The sequence below is a fragment of the Ostrinia nubilalis genome, chromosome 25 (genome assembly GCF_963855985.1).
Source record: "Ostrinia nubilalis chromosome 25, ilOstNubi1.1, whole genome shotgun sequence".
Classification (NCBI taxonomy): domain Eukaryota; kingdom Metazoa; phylum Arthropoda; class Insecta; order Lepidoptera; family Crambidae; genus Ostrinia; species Ostrinia nubilalis.
The window spans coordinates 10,149,287-10,173,680 of NC_087112.1; the positions used below are offsets into that span (position 1 = coordinate 10,149,287).

At 41.8% G+C, this 24,394-nt stretch overlaps 1 protein-coding gene across 3 annotated transcripts in view; it reads left to right on the forward strand.

The window, feature by feature from the left end:
* Positions 1 to 16,247, forward strand: part of LOC135084155 (ATP-binding cassette sub-family D member 1) — a 77,842-nt gene extending 61,595 nt beyond the window's left edge. For all 3 annotated transcript variants that reach the window (XM_063978899.1, XM_063978901.1, XM_063978900.1), the window contains 8 exons: positions 3,015 to 3,186; positions 4,295 to 4,404; positions 5,659 to 5,818; positions 7,049 to 7,202; positions 8,523 to 8,675; positions 9,202 to 9,420; positions 11,137 to 11,262; positions 13,342 to 16,247. In XM_063978899.1, the coding sequence (XP_063834969.1) occupies positions 3,015 to 3,186; positions 4,295 to 4,404; positions 5,659 to 5,818; positions 7,049 to 7,202; positions 8,523 to 8,675; positions 9,202 to 9,420; positions 11,137 to 11,262; positions 13,342 to 13,540 (1,293 nt within the window). In that variant the 3' untranslated portion in view covers positions 13,541 to 16,247. The remainder of the gene's footprint in view (positions 1 to 3,014; positions 3,187 to 4,294; positions 4,405 to 5,658; positions 5,819 to 7,048; positions 7,203 to 8,522; positions 8,676 to 9,201; positions 9,421 to 11,136; positions 11,263 to 13,341) is intronic.
* The last annotated feature ends 8,147 nt before the right edge of the window (positions 16,248 to 24,394 follow it).

Below are 24,394 nucleotides of genomic sequence, written 5' to 3' on the forward strand. Positions count from 1 at the left end.
TTTTGCAGGGCAATCGAATGTCTCATTTAGCCTCATGATTAGACCATTATGCGCTCTTCACACCTAGCGACGGTGGTGATCCACATGTGGGCTCAGCTAAAGCATGCGCATGCCAGGTTGATAGCGCATTCGGAGGAGGTCGCCTTCTATGGCGGACACAAGGTCGGTTGTAGTTGTGGTCATTTGTAACGTCATACATAGCGACGGTGGTGACGCATGCGGGCGCAGCTGAGGCATGCGCATGCGAGGCTGATTGCACACTCGGAGGAGGTCGCCTTCTATGGGGGACACAAGGTAAGAAACGGGCGAGTGACTGAATGACTGACATAGTGATCTATCAACGCACAGCCCAAACCACTGGATGGATCGGGCTGAAATTTGGCATGCAGGTAGATGTTATGACGTAGGCATCCGCTAAGAAAGGATTTTACGAAACTCCACCCCTAAGGGGGTAGAACGAGATCCACGCGTACGAAGTCGCGGGCGGCCGCCAGTTATATAGATCGTTCCGTCCACGAAGACGCGCCCCACCATTCTGCCGCTAATGTTAGAGTGTTATCGGTACACGCTAAATTATCCATGAGTGCACACGCACACTACAATAATGACGCTCGGATTGCTCGTATCAAACTCCCCGCACCATAAGCTGTGGTGGTTTTAATCGTCACGCATTCGGAGGAGGTCGCTTTCTACGGGGGACACAAGGTAGGATATAGTCATAGTCTCCACTCCTAGAGACGGTGGTGATAGGGGCTGCGCTTACTGTCGCCGCGTTTCGGCGGATCTTCTCGATGATCTTTAGCCTAGGCGCAGACCACCAACTCTTCGTTGGCCGATAGTTGAGTCGGGCTGTTAATCAGTATGGAGATGTATGAAAGTGCGCACATTACGCCGATTTGGTATCGGCCGATTCTTCATACAAATTAGAATCGGGACCAACTATCGGCCAACTAAAAGTCGGTGGTCTGCACCTAGGCTTACTGATGGACACTAGAAAAAAACGATTTGTTTTGACCCTCAACGGTGGATATAAAAATCTAAAAAATTCGTGTCATGCTCTGGGGCGGGACTACCTTATCGTAGGTACATAGAATAGGTATGAAAGAAATGTATAAAAAATGTATATAATTGTAGCCTTAACTTAAAAAAATGTATATCTATAGTTTTGTTGTAAACATTAATTATAAGTGGGCCCGCTGGAGAGCATACTCCCTAGCGGGCCCACCTAGAAGATTCTGTTACTGAAGGTTTCTAAATTCGTTTATGAGACCATAAAAATGTATATTAAATGTATACAAATCTGCTATACCTACTCAATTTTGTATTTGATTTAGTATAAACCGATTTACGGCAAATTTAAAATTTCCTTTCGGAATATTTAGGGGAGACTGGCCCAAAGCGGGCACCTCAAGGTAAAATAGAAAAAAAACATGTGAAATGAAAATTGAGTGAGTGAAGTGAATCTCACGAGAATGAATACAGAATATGTGAAATGGAATTCCCACTCGAATTTTTTTTACAAAGTTTAAAGGCAATATTTATTTGTTTATATCTGTTACGCTAAAGATAGGTGTGAACATAAATTTAAGATTAGCCGGCTAAACTTAAGTGTAACCGCAGGCTAAAAATGTAGATGGAAATGGAAAAGGAAACAATGTAATAATGTTTACTATTTTAACACGAAAACTTTATTAAAAAATAATCATTTTCATTACACATACTTTTATGTACCTATGTAGGTATTCAAAATTACAATTATTACAATAACAAAATATTAATTACTTAATCATTACAGAATCGTCTGTAGGTATTTAAAATTACAAAATAAAACTGCGGACGCGCTGTCTCCCCACCGTCCTCAAGCCCTCCGCCGGCCTGGCGCGCCCATCGAATACATTTTTAGCCGTTTCGTTTTGGCTAATGTGCACATTAGCCGGCTAAAGATGGAATATCACGACGCAAACTAACATGTTATCGAACTTTAGCTGCTTCTCGAAGATAAACTTAAGTTTAGCCGGCTAATCTTAAGTTTATGTTCACAACTATCTTTAGCCGTAACATATCTAATCCTCAGCCCATAGTGAGTGGACACGTTTCTGAGCCATAGGTACTTATATCATCACTCGTAGCACACGCACACAGTTTGTAGACTTTCGTCTTTAGGTAGGTACTGAGATATTGTTTTGGATGAAATGATGTTGCGTAATTTACCGAACACTGCCCAACCGAGTTGGATACGATACGACGATTGACATCTTTCTCGAAATTGGACCAACCTAGCTGAATCGTTTGTCCGAGGTAGACATACTTGTCAACAATCTTGAGATCGAGCTCCCAATCTAATATCAAAATTTTGCATATTCAGTATATTTTTTTCCGACTTTACCTTGAGGTGCCTGCGCTTTGGGCCAGTCTCCTCTAAATATTCCGAAAGGAAATTTTAAATTTGTTGTAAATCGATTTATACTAAATCAAACACAAAATTGATTATAGCAGATTTGTATACATTTAATATACATTTTTATGATCTCATAAACGACTTTAGAAACCTTCAGTAACAGAATCTTCTAGGTGGGCCCGCTAGGGAGTATGCTCTCCAGCGGGCCCACTTTGAATTAATGTTTACAACAAAACTATAGATATACATTTTTTTAAGTTAAGGCTACAATTATATACATTTTTTATACATTTCTTTCGTACCTATTCTATGTACCTACGATAAGGTGGTCCCGCCCCAGAGCATGACACAAAAATTCAGCTGTTCCATACCATTGGATTTTTCAGATCAGATGATGAATGATGACATAAATAAATGCTGAAATTGCAAAGCAAAATATGTATATTTTTAAACTCTTCCAGATAGCTACTAGCTTTCTTTAAAACTCAAACCGGCAGTTACCAACACCGTTGGGTGGAGTATTGTCATCTTGAAATGTATATTTGCTTGTAAAAGTGCACGGAACAGAAATCTTTTATTGCAGCAGACTTTTTAAGACTTTGTATTTCGCTTGCAGGTGGAGCACGGCCAGCTCCAAGCCGCTTACAAGTCGCTGGTGGCGCAGATGACGCACGTGTTCAAGCAGAAGCTGTGGTACGTCATGCTGGAGCAGTTCTGCATGAAGTACGTGTGGTCCGGCGCCGGCATGGTCATGCTCGCGCTGCCCATCCTCACCGGCGGCAAGGACGGTGAGCAACACGATCTATACTAATCTTACGGGACTATTCCCACCTAGGGTTGCCAGGTCCAAAAAACACATGACTATGTGCTTCATTTGGCCGGACATTTTACTCTAAAAGCCGCAATTAGTGAGCTCACGAGTGAGTACTCATCGGCATCATCGGTTGCCTAACGTCCTGATGCGTGCGTGCCTTATTCTGTGGCTCGACTTTCGCCTGGCGCGGCAGCCAAATAAAAAGCCGGACAGGCCGGACATCGGTTATTTTGGCCGGACACGCAATCAAAAAGCCTAACTATGTCCGGCTTTATCCGGACGCCTGGCAACCCTATTCCCACCTCTCGTGTAGCCAGGATCCACAGCTTGACCGCCACAAAAACCCAACCAATGAAGGTCAAGTTTGTCCCGGGGGAAAGTTAAACTGTCATTGGACCCGCAACGAAATTAATCAAAAGAACATAGGAGGAGTTTGAAATTAATCTTGTAAAATCTTTGAAAAGACAGACAAATAGTGACCGAATTTCTTGCGCTGCTTCTTCTCAGCACTGGACAGGCAGTGGTAGGTTGCGACGTCTAAATGTGGTATTTGGGTGCCTATTTGCATAAATAAACAATTTAAATTTAAATTGTCAATGTGAAGTTTGTTTAGATGAACGCGCTAATCTCGAGAACTGATCCGATTACATAAATGATTTTTGTGTTGAATAGCCCTTTTATCGAGGAAGGCTTTAGGCTCTATAGCATTATGCTACGACCAATAGGAGCAGAGCATCAGTGAGAAGTGTTGCGAAAACGGAATCAATTTAAACGATTTTTACATGACGAAATCGCGGGCACAGCTAGTTATACTAGGGAAAGTTCTGTAATGGAATTATAAATTAAGTTACAGATCAAATAAAATTATGATAGATGGTATCCTTAATATTACACTCATCAGTTACGCCATTGTCGCAATTGCCAGTGGCGCCATATGGTAATCGTAATTCAGGAAACCCTCATCGAACCGGCCCCGTCTTACGCAAATCTTTACCAAACCACATTCAAATATTTTCGTCCTCGTAAAACATACCTGCATATCCGGCTCGAAGGACCAAAATAACCGTCACATCTGTCCACAGGCCAGAACGGAACAGAGAGCATCAGCGCGCGCACGGAGTACATGACGACGTCTCGCAACCTGCTCAACTCAGCTGCCGACGCCATTGAGCGCCTCATGTCCAGCTACAAGGTGACGTATGACATCCGGCTCGCAGGACCATGTCACAGGCCGGGCGGCACGAGTACATGACGTCACGCGACCTGCTCAACTCCGCCGCCGACGCCATCGAGCGCCTCATGTCCAGCTACAAGGTGACGTATGACATCCGGCTCGCAGGACCATGTCACAGGCCGGGCGGCACGAGTACATGACGTCACGCGACCTGCTCAACTCCGCCGCCGACGCCATCGAGCGCCTCATGTCCAGCTACAAGGTGACGTATGACATCCGGCTCGCAGGACCATGTCACAGGCCGGGCGGCACGAGTACATGACGTCACGCGACCTGCTCAACTCCGCCGCCGACGCCATCGAGCGCCTCATGTCCAGCTACAAGGTGACGTATGACATCCGGCTCGCAGGACCATGTCACAGGCCGGGCGGCACGAGTACATGACGTCACGCGACCTGCTCAACTCCGCCGCCGACGCCATCGAGCGCCTCATGTCCAGCTACAAGGTGACGTATGACATCCGGCTCGAAGGACCAGCCTATACGCAGGTCACAAGCCAGGGCGGCATGGGGAGCATAAATGTTGTGATGCCGTCCACTAAAGGACAAAGGTTTTCCTCATGGATTTCTACAATGACTGGACTTACACTATACTATGATAAAATTAAAATTGTGATACAACTGTTAGAAGAGCTTGTTTAAAAGTCAGCCTAGCTTCCTTCTGGGTTCAACAATTTAGCAGTTATAGACGTGAAAGTGTAGGTGACAAAAAATAAGGGTTTGCATTTGCCAAGCACGCATATTTAAGCGGGTCAGCATTGTCGGTTCGGCAGTATTTGTTATACGACCAAGCAGACCCAAAGAAAGCAAAGAAAATACTACATTTTTACAGCAGTCTACAGCACGGAGATAGCAACACTCATCTACATAATTATGTAATTCAATTTTAAGACCGGACTGTGCCGTTTAATTCTATCCTGTTTATGTCTACAGTACAGTTGCCGCGAATACTCGCTATTATTCGGTATTACTCGAGACATTTTTTTGATATTCGTCGAATACCGAATAATAGCTAGTATTATTCGGCATTGATCAACCTCCCACTGATCACTGGTCAAATTTTTATATTATTTATGTCGAATAGTAATGTCGAGTTATTCGACTATTCGCCAAAGTGAATGGCGATTAATCGGTATTCGACTATTCGCTATAACCACTATTCGCGGCAACTCTAGTCTACAGCAATCCTTTACCATGTCCCATCTGTTCCCAGGAAGTGGTGACGCTAGCGGGCTACGCGACGCGCGTGTCGGACATGTTGAAAGTGTTCGGGGAAGTAGCGCGCGGCCGCTGCGTGCGCGCCGTGCACGTGGCGCCCGCGCCGCACGCCGCCTTCCAGGTCACCTTCCGCGACCGCCAGCCCGTGCCAGAAGGTATGTAACTATCTAAGCCAGGGTTTCCCAAACTAGGCCCAATATTTAGTGGGCCCTGCCTCTAGAACAACACACCACCCTACCGATCCAACCGCTGGTCAACGGGCGAAATTTCCCATAATAGGTGGGTCCCGAGTTTGGAATCGTAGCCCAGAAAACTTTGGGAACCACTGATCTGAGCTATTGCTGTCATAGGGTCTACGCTAAACATTGCCGTGTTACGAGTACTCACTTATCACACGCTAAAACTTCCACAGAGCGTGTGACCATACCTCTGCTAAATTAGTTTCATCGCTAGTATATGGGCCGTGGGCACTCTAGGTCACCTTCCGCGACCGCCAGCCCGTGCCCGAGGGTAAGTTAACTCAAAGAGAGCTCAGAAAATAATCAGACGAGCAACAAACCTCGGTCATCAGATATGAGAATGAATACCTAGTGGCGACAAAGAGGCCGCAATATGCTGGGGGGCCACGGCATAATATGCTGAGTGGGGTCCCATTGCGATGGGCATCGCTGTGCGACAGGGTGGCACTGCTTAGTTTACTTGTTCTTTCATTGTATGTTTTATGTCACCTCTGTCTTATTTGCTTTTTTTTTTTATTTTACCTCTTTTGTCTTTTGTGATGTCCATGGCAATAAATGTTTCTTTCTTTCTTTCTTTCAATAGCGCAGCACGTGACCTGCGTGCCGCTCGCTGGAATCTGAATGACTCCTTGGTTTTGACGCAGGACGTCATATTCGCAAATGTCATTACGAAACATTTGGTTACTTTCTCAAAAAGTCACTTTCGTAATAGGTCACTTTCGCCTGATTCAGAATTTTTTTCGCGATGACATTTTGCGAATATGACTTTGCGTCAAACTCAAAACCGACGACGGTTTTCTCTGTGTGAATCTCGCTCTACACTGAGCGAACCAAATGCCGAGTAGGGAACGCGGATGCTTGAGGCAACCAACGATAGTAATGTCCCGCGTTCCCGACTCATGGCTTACTGAGAGCACCGTCAGGTTTATAATGGAAAGGTCTGTCCTTCTAGCAGGCCTCACAATGTCGATACCCGGCTTTATTTATTGCAATCAATAAAGCTACGTTGAAAAAAAATACGTCATTGTATCCTGCACATTTTCTCAACATTGTAATAGAAGCCTTAAGCCTAATTTACTTACTACTTTCGACATAGCAGAAGTTAAAAACTACACAATGTAGCACATTATTTTACATGTCCCACAGGAAAGATAATGTACACCAACGACCTATCAATACGTCTCCGCAACGTGCCCATCGTGACGCCGGCCTGCGACGTCGTGGCGTCGGGCGTGTCGCTGCACATCGCGCCCGGCACGCATCTGCTCATCGTCGGCCCGAATGGCTGTGGGAAGTCCAGGTACGATGGGGTTACGACGTCATATGCGTCTTTAAATCGATATTTTTTAACACATTGATGGACAGTAACGTCCACGAGCGTTCAGGTAGCAAAGAATGATACGACAGAACGCATATAGACGTCATAGTTTTTACTCGATTTACATTGACACTACCTACTCCATATGTGAATAAGTGATGTCGTATTGGGAAGTAATTCTTAACTTGTACTGTCCGCCAAAGTGTTAATGTCAATCAAGCGTAAACAAAAAGGCGTGATCACATAAACAACGTAGCAAAGCGAACCCAGATATATTTCGCCACTTTACAAGAATAACGTGGTATTTTTAAAACCACCACTATAACATGTCACGTTGTTCTTGTAAAGAGGCGATTTATTGAAAGGGTATCACTGCTTGTAAGACATTGTTTTTGTGGCTGCAAAATCAGCTAAGAAAAAAAATGAAATGTTTTATTCAGCGACGCAAAACAACATCAAGAATATAAAAAAAACTAAACCTAAATAATGTGCGTGTCAGAAATGGTATCCATTCAGCATCATGCCGACCTGGTGTCGCAAGGGACACCACTCAATGATAGCTATCGCTTTAGCGGTCACTAGTTGGCGCTACTGTAAAGTAAGGTCACTGTCACTTGCTAGTGGCGAAGACAGTGGCACCAACTGATGAGCGCTGAAGCGATAGGAGAACTATCGCATTTGCACTCACCAGGATGGCGCCACTGTAGAGTAGGGTCATTTCACAGTGGTGGCAACTGTTAGGTCGCTTTCACATTAGGGCGTGAAAAGCGCGACAGCAGCGCGGCAGCGGCGTTTTTATAATGTGAAGGCAGGAATATTATCCGCTGTCATAGTATGAAATTATCGGCAGCGCGTCTGTTGCACGTTTGTCGCGCTGCTAGAGTTTAGGCAAAGCGCTCTTAAGTATAAAAACGATAGCCCTTATTACGAATCTACAGTCAACCCAAAAGTATCTCTTCTTAACTAAAGCCTGGTCCGTGCGCACGTAGAATCCCGTCCAATGACCCCAAGCTGCCCATCCTTATCGCTCGCACGTAATTATGTTGCTGTCGCGCTCACACACTCACTGCGGGCGCGCGTCGCACAGTCGCGACAGCAATATAATTACGCGCGAGCGATAAGGATGGGTAGCTTGGGGTCAATGGACGGGATTCTACGTGCTCACGGACCAGGCTTTACCATCTTATTGACATTTTTAATTTATGTTATTTGCACGATTGTACCTATAACTTGTTGGCGCGTTGGATTTTCCGTAAGCCTTCAAGCAGCCTTCTAAAATAAATAAATAAATCTTCATTCCAGCTTATTCCGCATAATCTCCGGCCTCTGGCCAGTGTTCGGCGGCGAGCTGTCCGTGCCCAAGCCTTGCGAGTGCGCGCACTGCGCAGACGAGACTAGTCTGGACACGCACGACCAGTGCACCAGCAGGCCCATCATGTTCTACATACCGCAGAGGTGAGATACGCCATCATCATCGTCAGGTCATTCATTTTCTAAGCTGGTAACCGACATAGCCAAGCCGACCGGCCTTTGTTTGTTTACTGCTGGAACGGCATTTGGTTGAAATAAGTAGCTACGACGATGATGCTCCAGTTGTGTTATTAGTCTCCAAACTACGCTCCTGTTGAGCTGGAGGACTAGTGCCTGAAGTTTTTTTTACCATAACCACGGGAAAAGTGAAGGTGTGGTTCATATGTTATGCAGGTCGTCGTCGTCGTTTCAGCCGAAAGACGTCCACTGCTGGACAAAGGCCTCTCCCAAAGATTTCCACATCCTATGGAGGAATAATACAGAATATGTAATCAATATAACATTTTTGGATGATTTTACAAGACACCTCTTCTTTTATTTGGCAATGATTCAAGATCTGTGGTTGTGAAAATCTTTTATTAAGGATTTTCTCCATCAGTGGGTATTTTTAAGCTGATGATTGACGTGTAATACCCAACTATCACCCACTAACTTTTTTATCATCTTCCAGACCATACATGTCAGTGGGCACGCTCCTCGACCAAGTGACGTACCCGTCGCGCGGGCACGGGCCGGAGGCGGAACAGCGCGCGTTGCACGTGCTGAAACTCGTGCGACTGGACGCGTGCGCCGCGCGACACGGCGGACTGCGGGCCGAGCGCGACTGGCGCGCCACGCTGTCTGGCGGCGAGAAGCAGAGGATGGCTATGGCTAGGATGTTCTATCACAGGTCAGTAAGGGAAGATATCCGTTGAACGGAGCGCACTTACATGGCCGTAAAGAAAATAGTATTTTATTACAGTTCCTATAGTCTTTTTCACCTAAGATGATCCGTATCACACTTCAAGGTTGTCCATATTACGCATACTACATATTATGCAGAATATGTTTTAAAAATAATTTGTATACAATTAACAATATAAGACAAAAATTAAACTACTTATCTTGAAATGTATAGTAAAATCTGAGTCTATTGGATTATATTTTAATTAAATACGATGTAAAAATATTTTTTATTTAAAGTACGCAATGTGTGATACGGAATAGATTTAGAGCTGGGATACAACCAAATCGATTATATCGCGGTTCATTAATCGATAACAGTGAATACTTACCTCCTTACTAATAAAACTTACACGCTCGTTGATCAGTGTTTTAAAGTGACGTTTAGTATAGAAATGTCATTTTAAAACAGTGATCAACAACTGTGTAACTTTTTATTAGTAAGGGGGTTAGATATTATAAACATCACAAAAATCAACTATATTTTTCGATATTTCGCTGTAAAAATTGCATAAATATTTGAATTTTGAACAGCCAAGATTTTCAATCACAATAAAGGAAATGGCGTCTATTCATAGATACCTAGTATGACCTAAAATATAATTCTATGCCTCACAATCAAAATTGAATTTCTGGGCTAGTTTTTGATCCTTTTTAACCGACTAAATACGTATAAAAATGTTTCTTTAAAAAGTAGGTGCTACTGACTTAGAAAAAAAATCGAATCTAAATCGCTATGGTAATAGTTATGGGACATCTCTATAACTTTCAAACTCGAAACGTCATAAGGATCATCATACGTGAAAAAGACTATAGAGTCGTAATTGCTTACAACTGATTAACTGACATTTCAATCCGGACGGCTGCTCGAGCATGCGTCGGAAGCCGGTCGGCTCCGAGCGTATTCCAGCGGATAAATAAATAAATAAATAAATATCCTTGGACATTTTACTGCGCTTTTAGTCTCAAACTAAGCAAAGCTTGTACTATGGGTACTAGACAACGGATATAAACATACTTAAATACTTTTTTTTTGTAAATACATACATATTTATACATAGAAAACACCCAGTCTAATACAAACAAATATGTTCATGCACACAAATGTTTGTACTGTGCGGGCATCGAACCCGCAACCTCCGGAATAGTAGTCCGTTTCGAACCACTACACCAAACGGCCGACAACTGCGCAGACGCGCGCATTCCACCGCATTTTTGGCCGAACGGACGCTGCGTTGCGCGCCGACTCGCGCTGGTCAATGGGAATTCTACTTAAGGCTTAAATTTAATAATTATGAATATGAATTACATGCATTTCAGTTAAATCCAATTTTGTAAAAAAATAATTATTTTTTCTTGGGCCCAGGGCCAAGCCGAGGGGGCTTAGGCTTGATTTCCTTTTAGGCTGAACATCGGTGACCGACGTCAGCGGCGCGCACGATTACACACTAGTTCTATGTAATCATCTGCCGCTGACGACGGCGTTGCAGTGCGGTGCTTCATAGAACATTGTGTTTATTCGTACGCTCGACCGATGTACGCGACCGACGTCAGCGTAGGAGGAAATGAAGCCTTAGGGGCCCGTGGCATTTCGTCAGCCCTGCCACCCTGTAATTACGCCACTGGATTTATAAAACTCACTTACCCTAATGTCTGTTTTCAGGCCCGTATACGCGCTATTGGACGAATGTACCAGCGCCGTTTCCATGGAGACAGAGGTGGTGATGTATGAAGCAGCCGTGCGCGAGGGCATCACGCTACTGTCCATCACGCACCGGCCCAGCGTCTGGTGAGTACCATCATCATCATCATCATCATCATCATCATCAGGTGGTGATGACGAGGCAGCCGTCGCGAGGGCATCACGCTGCTGTCCATCACGCACCGGCCCAGCGTCTGGTGAGTACCATCATCATCATCATCATCAGGTGGTATGACGAGGCAGCAGTCGCGAGGGCATCACGCTGCTGTCCATCACGCACCGGCCCAGCGTCTGGTGAGTACCATCATCATCATCATCATCATCATCAGGTGGTGATGACGAGGCAGCCGTCGCGAGGGCATCACGCTGCTGTCCATCACGCACCGGCCCAGCGTCTGGTGAGTACCATCATCATCATCATCATCATCATCATCATCAGGTGGTGATGACGAGGCAGCCGTCGCGAGGGCATCACGCTGCTGTCCATCACGCACCGGCCCAGCGTCTGGTGAGTACCATCATCATCATCATCATCATCATCATCATCAGGTGGTGATGACGAGGCAGCCGTCGCGAGGGCATCACGCTGCTGTCCATCACGCACCGGCCCAGCGTCTGGTGAGTACCATCATCATCATCATCATCAGGTGGTGATGACGAGGCAGCCGTCGCGAGGGCATCACGTCACGCACCGGCCCAGCGTCTGGTGAGTACCATCATCATCATCATCATCATCATCAGGTGGTGATGACGAGGCAGCCGTCGCGAGGGCATCACGCTGCTGTTTATCACGCACCGGCCCAGCGTCTGGTGAGTACCATCATCATCATCATCATCATCATCATCATCAGGTGGTGAGGACGAGGCAGCCGTCGCGAGGGCATCACGCTGCTGTCCATCACGCACCGGCCCAGCGTCTGGTGAGTACCATCATCATCATCATCATCATCATCATCATCAGGTGGTGAGGACGAGGCAGCCGTCGCGAGGGCATCACGCTGCTGTCCATCACGCACCGGCCCAGCGTCTGGTGAGTACCATCATCATCATCATCATCAGGTGGTGATGACGAGGCAGCCGTCGCGAGGGCATCACGCTGCTGTCCATCACGCACCGGCCCAGCGTCTGGTGAGTACCATCATCATCATCATCATCATCATCATCATCATCATCAGGTGGTGAGGACGAGGCAGCCGTTTGACCAGAGCCAAAGGAAAGATTTGGTCATTCTAATATTCTGGCCAGACGTCATTTGGAGGCCAGGTTCATGCATTGAGTGCTTCATCATCATCATCGGGGCTTTTAGGCCTGCTATACACGGACAGCTTGAAGCAGTTAGTGTCGGCAGCTTCAAGCTGCGACTGCATAGCAAACTACGGAAACAGTTGTAACTGCTCCAGCGGTTCCGTGTAGTATACTGCAATTTGCTATGCAGTCGCAGCTTGAAGCTGTCAGATACTAGCTGCTTCAAGCTGTCCGTGTTAGGCGGGCCTTAGTCTCCGCTGTGGGAGCACAACCCTCTTTAATTTAATAAAGGCAAAAAGGAGGTTACCCTACATTGCTCATGCTAGCTAGGCATAATTTGGTGGCCAAGATCGCGCGCTCAGTACTTAACTCGTGATAACAAAGGTACCTCTTAGAGTAGGCGCACACCGTTGATTTTTCGTCGATAGTTTAGTCGGGCAGTTGATCAGTATGGGCATGTATGGGAGTGCGCATACTACGCCGATTCGATTTGGCCGATTCTTCATACAAATTAAAATCGGGCACAACTATCGGCCAACTAAAAATCAACGGTGTGCGCCTACTCTTATAGATCATGATCGTAATGATTCTTCAATTTAACACAAGGACAACAAATTCTTTGTGAGAACACCACATACACGGTTTACGATAACGTAAGCTTATTTAACTATAGTCTGGTCCGGGAGCACGTAGAATTTTGTCCAATGACCCCAAGCTACCATCCTTATCGCTCGCGCGTAATTATGTTGCTATCGCGCTCGCACACTCACTGCGGGCGCCCGTCGCACAATCGCGACAGCAATATAATTACGTGCGAGCGATAAGGATGGGTAGCTTGGGGTCATTGGACAAAATTCTACGTGCTCACGGACCGGGCTTTACATCATCATAAGCTTTAACTAACGTATAAATATTTTTCAGGAAATACCACACGCACGTGCTAGAGTTCGACGGCGCCGGCGGCTGGTCGTTCCGGCCGCTCGACCGCCTGGCCGCCGCCGCGCCCGCCGTCGCCATCGCCGACTACACGCACGCCGCCGCTACCGCCACCGCCACCGCCACCGCTACCGTCACCGCCGCGCCGCAGGAGGCCGACAGAGCGATCGCTGTGCAGAACTAGCAAAACATACTTTACTAGCTGTGCCCGCGACTTCGTACGCGTGAAAACCCGTTTTCCGCAACATTTTTCATTATTGCTCTGCTCCTATTGATCGTAGCGTGATGTTGTATAGCCTATTATAGCCTTCCTCGATAAATGGGCTATCTAACACTCAAATCGGACCAGTAGTTCCGGAGATTAGCGCGTTCAAGTAAATAAACAAACAAACTCTTCAGCTTTATAATATTAGTATAGATTTGCAGAGTGGCGTACATGGGCAGCATTGCTGTAGTAAAAACATTTTATTTGCTGTGACACGATGTACATTCACTTTTTAAAGGCTGATTTACACGTATTAAGTAGATAAGTAGATAACTATGGTACTTCCTGTCAAGTTGGTGGGCGGGGCTTGTCCTTTGACACGTTTTGACAAACACTTTCATAGTAAACAAGAGCTTGACGTTTGGAATTAAGTTAAAATTTAGTTACGCTGCAAATTGATCACATAAAATTAAGTTAAAGCACAGAATAAGTAATAGTACAGGTACAGAAGGATTACTCCGCAAGACGATTTAAATAAATGCGAGTCTTGCTACGACGCGATACAGTGGAATTCAGCTCGCACAGCACTACGTACCTACAATTTTATTCACCTACAAGTTTTGTCTCTTTCTATCGCGTGCCTCTGAACTCTTCTTACGTTGTTAGGGTTGCTGTCTAGTGAAAAATTAATTAATCTACTTATATGTAATGAGGTACGTATGTAGGTAAGTACGCATTCATTATGGAAAACCTTGGTAGGTTAGGTTCCTATACTATCCTAAGAATTATTGATTACCTACATGACCAACATACCTTTCAGCATCTTTGGGAAGCGAAAAAAAAAGATAAATCCGGTGTAGATTTCTTTTCGAATTTAAACACCCGAACCCCGCACAATAGGTATTTCTCTTTATGCCCATTTTTAAATAATACTTCGATCATAGAATTAGGTACATACTACAACGCACGCCAGCGTCCTGACGGGCGCGCGCGTGACACTCGACTGATATAATACCCGCCGGCGGGGCGCTTCGCTGTAGGTAATTATCGGATGTACCGCGCGGAGTGAGCCAGGCCTGGTTAAAGTTAAATACTTAACTACTTAATACGTGTAAATCAGCCTTTAGAGGCAATACCAACTTTTTCGTCAAAAAGTCGTTTAGTCACTTTTGCTTTTAATCCGGCGCATTAGACTACATTTTTGTAGCTTAATCTACAACTAAATATTACGGCCATTTTTATAGCAAAACTCACATTTCTTACAACCACATGCGACACAGTGTTTTTCTTAACATGCAGTCGTTTATACCACTCGATTTCCACCAAGCAAGTCACATCACTGGAGTCAGACTTAGAGCTGCTATTGACGTATGTGACATGACTGCACCGACTGAACTAAACGAAAACAATATGAAAAATTTTCCATAAAATTTCTTCAGTACAATGTACAGATTTTTTCGACCGGTAACTTTTATCGGACGAATAAAAATGTGTACTAATTAAACACAAACGAGTTATTTCGTTATCTAGTAACAAACTTAAAAACCAACGTTTCATAGTTTGAAGTAGAGTCACAATCAGCAAGAAAACTAATACGTCATAATTATCATCATTTTATAATAAAGAGTGATTACCTCTTTCATCTATCATGAGATGACGCAGGCCGTCAAATTTTATATTTATATTATAATATTATCGGTGAGAATTACAAAATTACACGTTTACTATACTTAGCATCACAAAGTAGGCGACACACCATCCAAAAAAGGAGATTTTCAATAAACTTTGCATGTGATATAATGAAACAAAAAATCGTAGCAATATAGTAAGTTACCATTATTAGAATCGGTGAGGAACGCGTGTTAAAGTTAGGCCTTATGGTGAGTCCAGGATATGTTAACACGTTATAAAATACAGTTATGTTATATAACAAAAGCTAAATAACATGTAACATAATTTGGACGCACCTTTACGTATACGACGCACAAATAGCGACCTTAAAGGAATTAGTGACGTACACTACGATTTTATGTAACGTTAGTGATGACGTACACTACAATTTATGTAACGTAGATGACGTTTTATGTAACGTTACTGCACGTTGGATTAAAATAAGATTTTTATAAGGAATATAGTACCAGGAACCACGACACCAGTAGTAAATGTAGTGATTATTATTATGTAGTTTTTGATTCGAATCAGAAATTTGACATTTAGAACTGTCATTGCTATGTGTGATGTGATACGACTGTTCAATTTATATGATTTTATTATTACAATTTGAAATAATACAAATAATGAAAATGTGATTTCCAGTTATTTACTTGATTTTTATTTTATTTGAATTATATGTTAATTGTGTAATGTAATTTTTTACTTGTAATGGCAACATTGCTTCTGTCAATTTACTGATTTGAATCGTAAGCTAGAGTTTAGTTAATTATTATTAAGTGATGAAATTTTCTCTTTTATGAGATTATCAAATGGCTGTTGATGACTTTTATTATTGTGATTTATTTTCTTCGTAAATGTTTTATTGTACTTGTGATTATAACATATCGGAGATCGTATGGATATAGTTTTTTATTTTATTTATTTTCTACTTTTGCTAAAGCGTGTATAGTGTAAATACGTTAGTGTAAAGAGAGGTTTTACAGGGCGAGATACAATAAAGGGTTTGTATTAACGTAATGTTTTTTATTCCGAATTATTATTACCTACATAATCTATCCTTACAACATGTACATTTTTACATTGAAACTAGGTCATTTTCAGTCCAAAACGAAAAAAATACTTATCTGGAAAAAGAAGAGACCAATTTTTTTTATTGTTTGCGAAAGAAGAAATGTGACCATCTACAAAAAATAACTATCTAATAATCAGTTATAACGTGAATTAAGAAAACTAGTAAAAGTTATAAAAAGTTATCTGTAAGTTAACATCAAGTAACACTTTTCTGCCTTAGGCCCTGCTACCAGAATAAGTTCTTTTAAAAACGAAAACCTAGATAATTATAATGTTAACAATACGGTAGGAAATAAAAAGCACTCGCTAGGTATCGAGTAAACACAGGTCACTGGATCGAATAAAAAACAACGCGTTATCTGGGTTGAACGCTCTGCTGAAGGTCAACAAATAACCAGTGAACTTAGAAAGTTGTTGATGTTTACCTGCTTAAATCATTGTTACGTGCTTTCCAGCGACATGTTACTCGCATATGTATGATAAGAAGGCTCTTTTATTCACATACTCGCCAATTTGTGTGAGAATGACACTATAGGGCAGGGGTGGCCAACCGGTCGATCGCGACTATTAGTCCAGACGATCGTGGCAAGGCAAAAAAATACTACATGATTGTGTACTAAACTATGGTGTTTCATTTAAGATTTCAAGAAGTAGGTAAGTGGTAGATCGCCTAGGGTTTCGTTAGGAAACCGTAGATCTTATGTCTAATCAAGATGGCCACCCCTGCTATAGGGTATTTCCCACCAACAATCAAATGACGCACTTTTTAAAACTGTCAAAACGATACTCCCATAAATTTTGTATGGCAATACTGGCCAGTGACGTCACTATTTTGTCAACATGCACGTTTTCACCATCAATCCCTAATTTTTGAGTGACCCCTATGAAAACAAAAATCCTGTTGTGTTACCATGGGGGTCACTTAAAAATTAGGGATTGATGGTGAAAACGGGCATCAAACTACTTTTTTCAACTACAATGCAACCAACAATCTTAATTGACAGGTAATTTAAAAATAATTAAGTTTTTAAGACCAGAATGAAGTGCCTTTTTAAAAAAGGTGTGCTTTAAAATTATTGGGGAGTGGTAGCAAATACCCACCACCACGGGCATAATAGCACTTTTATCTATCTCCATCTTTGTCACTTTTGTGATACCTATTTTACTCAATACATTATGGTTTGACACGTAGAAAAGACCCAATTATTATAAATTAAAGATGACGAGTTTAGACTTTAATTATTTAGACTAAAGTTAAAAAAAGCAATGTAATGTTTTTAAATTACTTTGTGTTCCTACTGAACATTTATTCAACTATTACTTTATGTAGGTACTGTAATATAATGTGAGTGATACAAGGGAGTAAACAAGAATGCTTTGTAATTAAATTACTTAAGAAATTGCACATAAAGTTTTTTACTTCAATAAATGAACTTGTATCTACACCATTAAATTAAAAAGATTTAGGTCCGAGCAGTTCCTGATATAGTTTCATAAAGTTATCTGACGCAATGCTGATGATTCGGTGACAACTCCACCAAGCTTCATCTGAGACCAGTGAAACCAAAGATTTTCTAATAAGTAGTTGAAAAGTAAAGTAATAGACTTTTTGGGAAGTGGTGAAAAAGGCACATCCTTATAATTACTTATCTGTGCGAGAAAAAAATAATGTAGAAAACATTTTAGCAGGTATCAAAATAAATGTGTTTGTTGCTGTCATTTTTCAGCCACATCCGTGTCACAGGAGATAAGTGATGTTCAAGGAAATCTTATTAATTAATTATTTACTACTTGACTACTACGAAAATAATATTATGTAATAAAAAGTATTTTTACGTACCACATAAATATCTGATAAATTCTGTTCCCTGTTAAAAACAAGGCAGAAAAAGATGACTGAATTTATTCCGCCACTGTAGCATCATCTGATACATTGTCCTGATCCTGAAGCAGTGGTTGCTATAATTTACAAAAATATCTAAATATACATATAAAAGGAGAAACTGACTGACTGACTGACAGATCAACGCACAGCCTAAACGGCTAAACGTAGGCACTTGAAATTTGGAAGGGACGTAGCTTAGGTACCGTAGAGGTGCACTAAGAAAGGAATTCCCGAAATTCCCACGGGAACGGGAATTAGCGGGAAAATCCTTTTGTATGAAAAATCTAAACCGCTTAAGTTAGACGCTTGAAATTTAGCAAGCAGGTACCTTAGTAAACTTAAAGCTAAGTTACAACAGGATATAGCAAAATTCCCACGGGAACGGGAGTTATCGGGAAAAAACATTCGTATGAAAAAATCTAAACCGCGTAAGATAGACGCTTGAAATTTGGCATGCAGGTACCTTAGTAAACTTAAAGCTTACTTAGTTACAGCAGGATATTGCAAAATTTCTACGGGTACGGGAGTTAGCGGGAAAAAACATTTGTATGAAAAAATCTAAACCACGTAAGATAGATGAAGGGAGTAAAACGGGATTTACGCGTACGAAGTCGCGGGCGGCCGCTAGTTCACTATAAAGGTTATTAAACTTTTTTTTGTCACTTTTCATCCGCTTTGCAATGGAGGGAAGTCGAACCTTAACTTGGAACTACTCCTATGTTCTTCTAATTAATTTCGTTGCGGGGCCAATGACAGTTTAACTTTCCCTCGGGACAAACATGACCTTCATTGGTTGGGTTTTTATTGCGGTCAAGCTGTAGATCCTGGCTACACAGGACTGGCTACTACAGTTGCAGCGGCGGGAACGAGAGGTGGGAATATACAGGTTGTCCCAAAAATTGTGTCAAACCGAAGCAAGAGAGGTAGAGCATCACTAGGGCTACCCGAATGACCCCCATGGATGTTCCGCGATTTTTTATTGATTTCGAGTTATATTTGGGATGATATTGCTCTGACTGGACGTCGCTTGCCTCTCTAACTGACGTATCTGACATTTTTTTCGAAACTGAGTTATCTACACCATCGTAATCAATTTCGCAAGACGAATCGATCTCTTTAATCGCCTGAAAATTTTGCTAAATGTCAGAGGCAAGCGACGTGGAGTATATGTACCTATTCGTAGTTTAAACTGAAAAAAAAAGCTGTAGCACCCGATATTTAATAGTTGTTTTTTAAATTAACTGGCATATGAAAAACATTTCACTTTTCTATAAAATCTGCATTTCCTCAATGAAAGCGAGTTAGAGCTGAAAATAAACAGTGCTAGAAACTTAGTCAGTTATCCTCTTTCTTCTTCTTCTTCGTCGCTACACTCTTGCCAGAGTGGTCGTGGTCGTCACACCAGGTCCGGTGGCAAGCCTCACAATCCGTCGCCATTCCTCCCGCATTGCAGCCTTTCTTGTGCACTCGTGGAGTGGACCATTGAGTGCGGTTTTGACCTGGTCTGTCCAGCGGATGGGCGACCTGCCGCGTGCTCTTTCTTACGTAATAGTTTAAAACTTTACATCGTTTTAACGGAAATAATGAGGTTTGCTTTACATATTGGGTACTCAATTAAAAGTGGTTTCATCATCTATCACAATTAATTAGCGTAGTTCAAAAAGTTTGTTTCAACAGAGGTTCAAGTGTGAAATAAATAATTAACAATATCTGGGCGGGTCAGGCCACGTTAGCTATCGCAAATATTTCAAATCATGTGATTCACAGATCTTTTATTCAGAAAAAGAGGTTATTGAAATACGTTTTTTCGAAAGTTAATTTTTTTGCCCTATAAGATGATAATGTAGCATCTTGAATTAATAGCTAACTTTGATTTTTGGGAATATTCGTTTCACCACAGAATAATAACAAGTACTTACTAAGGTTTCACCTATAAAAATTCCAGCCACGCGAAGCTTTTGTAATCGATTACATAAATTGACTTGACCAGAATCCAACCTGGGACTTATACTGACTGTGCCACAGACTGAACTACGGTTTTTAATCACCACTCGGTAAAATATCAAAAGAAATTATTAAAATTTCCAGTATTAACTCTTCGTTAATTAAAGTTATTTTAATTAAAGTAACATACAAGAGATTACTACGCAGTAACACACATTAAAGTGACCTCCTTATTAATGTACATACGACCAGTTAATTATTATTTATTTTGGCAATTATGTGCCATTTTATTACATAATTAAAAGCTTGCGTGCGCGTGCTCAACGCGTGTTAAACTATAACGAAACGATATTATTAATAAATTTATTATAATACTACTTTTTATCAGCGTAAAAATCTTACGTATTGTAAACTTACTATGATAAAAGTACGTAGGTAACTACACTAACTGCCTATTAATTTATCGTAAAATATTACAAAAACGCGTGTATGCGCATGCTAGCTGATACCATACGCACAGCACACGAGTGACGCACTGAAAATCACAAAATACAAGGCGAGAGTGAATAGGCACTTACAGGGCAGATATGTACCATCCTAGACTGCATCCCACTTAACATCAGGTGCGATCGTGGTCAAATAACTGCCTTGGTGGTAAAATACTTAGTGTTCTTTCGAGTATTAGAATAATGTCTGTCTATTCGTGAATAAACTCATAGAAGAGATTTTTATGCAGTTTTCATCAAAAGAGATATCCATGAAGATTGTTTAGGTACTATGAAGTCTTTCTGTTACTGACCGATATCCTCGCGAGCGAAGCTTTAGGTAAAAGTTACTCATACATCAGTATTCAAATCAAATCATATATTCAGTAAGTAACTACCTAACCGCGTGGTCTAGTCGAAAGAAATTGTGCTGTAATTTCGACTTACTTACTTCATCATCGAAATAAGCACTGCCAATTTTTTTTCTATAGAAAGTCAGTTGATACAGTGGAGTAGGAATAATTGTCTTTCAAATGATGTTGAAAGAAAATTAAAACCTTCCACTGTTTAACCGCGTGACCCTCGTAGGCGGAGGTAGCAACAATTTTACAAAGAAACAGATAAACACCATATTGTTCTCGGTTAGGTATTTGTAAAAATACTCGTGAGTAGTAAGTAGTGCTAACAGTTGGCTTCGTGCGAAAAGAGATCAGTAGGACCATTGCACGCGAAAAGAACGAATCGAATTATCAAAACGTGATCTAAGTAGGTACTTACTCCAAATAAAAAATAAATAAGTAGAATGAACCTTTTAGGCCCAGAACAGACGGTGAAACGCAACTGCAACGAAACTGCAACTGCTAGTTACTTTTGAGTTGCATCTAAGTTTCTGCCATAGCGTCCGTTGAGAGACCACACATGACGCGACCAGTTTGAAACTTTCAGTTTCAGTTTCATTCATCAGAATCATCAGAAAGTTGCAGTATCGTCGCAGTTGCGTTTCACCGTCTGTTCTCGGCCTTAGTATTGGAATTGCCAATCTTAATTAGGAGTATTGGGCAGGCACACAGCTCGTAGAACTGATGGCCGTTGGGGCAGAAAAGTTCTCAACCACAGACCGGAAAACATGAACATCCGGGGAGGCTTTTTTCTAGCAGTGGAAGGCATTTGGTTGACTAACGACGAAACCTTTTGGTTTTACATTATCCCTGTCACGTTTTTTTTGTAAATAAAACTTCCTTGCGTACGACAGACAAGATTTTGTGAAATTAATAATTTTAATTAAGAACTCTAGTAGTAAACGCACATTTCATGGTATTATATGGACCCAAAGGCGCTCTATAGCATGGCGTTAAGTTACTAATCGCCATAATTATTTTCGTAATTTTGTAACGTGGTCTGTCTGTTCCCCGCGTGCTGTGGTCAGCGAAATGATATCGGGGGTGAACAAACTCGTGAACCTGGGACCTGAGCAACAGCCACTAATTGGGGCAACCGGCCCAACGGCCAGATACGTCCTGACCTTTACCCACTCCGCTGAATCTTAGACCATAAAAACCCTAGCTTATCTAATGCGCTTACCTACCTAACTAGTAGTTATTTGCCAATTTGGTAAATATCTCTCTTTAAAAATAAAAATATACGGTTTTACATTCTAACCACTTTCCACATGGTCTAGCTAAAACTCTAGTCTAGAGCCATACTTAATGAATGGATTATTTGAACATGAAACTGCACTGAACTGCTTACAATGACAAGCTGTAGATCCTGGCTTCACAGGAGTTGTGGGAACGAGAGGTGGGAATAATCCCATTTATAGGTAGAATCCTGTTTCTCTACTTCTCCTAAAAAGGAAAGGAGAGTCTAGAGTAGTAACTTAAGTCAATACCCAGTTTACCAATTACTATTCTGATGCATTGTTAATTATTTTATTTTATGACCGGCACTAATCTATGTTGGCATTGGCAACCAAATCTGACTGCATTCAATTGATGACGTCACATAAATCAAAGCATGCTAATCATGGTTGTTTCCACGCGACCTTATCGAGCTTTACCTACAATTACCTATAACATTATGCAATTCTATGCCGCTAAATGAAATGCAAGTTAGGATTACGTCACGGAAGATCAACGATATCGTACAGTCGATTACAGAGTTTTTCCTCTTTAAACTATTCAACTGTCAAGGAGTGGAATTCCCGGCCATCCTGTGTGTCCCTTCGCACCACGAAGGGAAGTTGGGGACCTGTTCAGGATGACCGGGAATTCTCCGAGGCCTTCAAGACACGTGTTAACAGGGCAATCTTTTGGAAAGCTCCCACCCCAATAGAAAGAAAGAAATAAAGATACATTTATTACAATGGACATCACACAAATACAGGCTATTACATAGACATGAAAGTGGCACATAATAATGGAAGAAGAAAAAAACATAAAAACAAGAGTAAACTGAGCAGTGCCAATACGAGTAGGTACGTGTAGTATATCTGCACCACTGGATATTGTGTCAAGAGCAAGCTTTATTTCAAAAAAGTTCACTGTCGCTCAAAATGGGTTGGAGTGGACGAAGTGATTGACGTTTTGCTTAAACACAAGAGACTTCATAAAATGCATGATTCGGAAGATGGAAGGGAAGGGTATGAAATTTTAAATGATCAGATTCTGGATCTTTTTTTTTATCTACAATGAGGAAGCTCTTGGCCTGTATCTCACCTGATGGTAAGTGATGATCAGGCCGAAGGTGGAAGCTTCACCCGGAATCCTCAACCATGGAGGAACTGGCTATCTTACCTCTAACGATAATACCGCTTAGCCTTTTAGAGTGTAAGTAGGTATTGTTTTTTAGTTAAGTACTTAGTACTCGTATATTGTGCACAAGAGACTAGAGAGCATAGAATCTATCTACTTAGTCCAAAAAAAACTTTTCAAAAATAATCAAAAGCATTACAGAGAAAGAATTTGCCCCCGCCTGTACACCATGGTCACGAGCTAAGTAACAGTTATCGCGGGCGATACGCGAACAATGGTGCGGCGGGTGTAAGGTCCCATGGCCATGGTGTGAGGTGTCCCATGCGCGCGGTGCGTGATCGCACTGCGGCTGCCGTGGATTGGACGTTCTATGGTTGTTTTATGGGCATGGAATAACACACCAGAGAAATATAGCTAGGTTATTCCAGCCAATGGGAGTCCACTTCTAGACATAAGCACTTGAAACTAAGTTCTTGGATAAAATTTAGTAAGTATTAGTGTTTTAAATAGTATCTTGAAGGACAACAGTCATGTTGCATTGTACTTTTTGAAGGGCTTCATTAAAGGAAGAGGTTCTCAATTGTTTTGTTAACTCTTGGGTTTAATTTAACTTTTGTTTTGTTTTAACGTCTTGTAAACAACATTTAAATTAGAATTGTAACAAAAATATCTACAAAACAAAATGAGCTTTAAATAGCTGTTTTGTTTTGAAATGTTCAACAGTTGCAATAATTATAATTACAGCAGTTCTAGAGAAAAATATAATGTCATTTAATTGTAATAACAATACAGATAAAGGCAACTAAACAGAGTTATCTTTCATAATAATAGGGACCTGTGTAACAGGGCAACAAACGTATTATTAATCCGGATTTATAAAAACAATATACCGCACTAGCAATATCCGTTAAGCTAGCACCCATAACACAAGCATTAAGTTGCTTACTTTGGGGCTAGCTGGCGCTGTGTGAAATTGTCCAAAGATTTATTTATTATTTATTTATTAATTATTTATTTATTTATT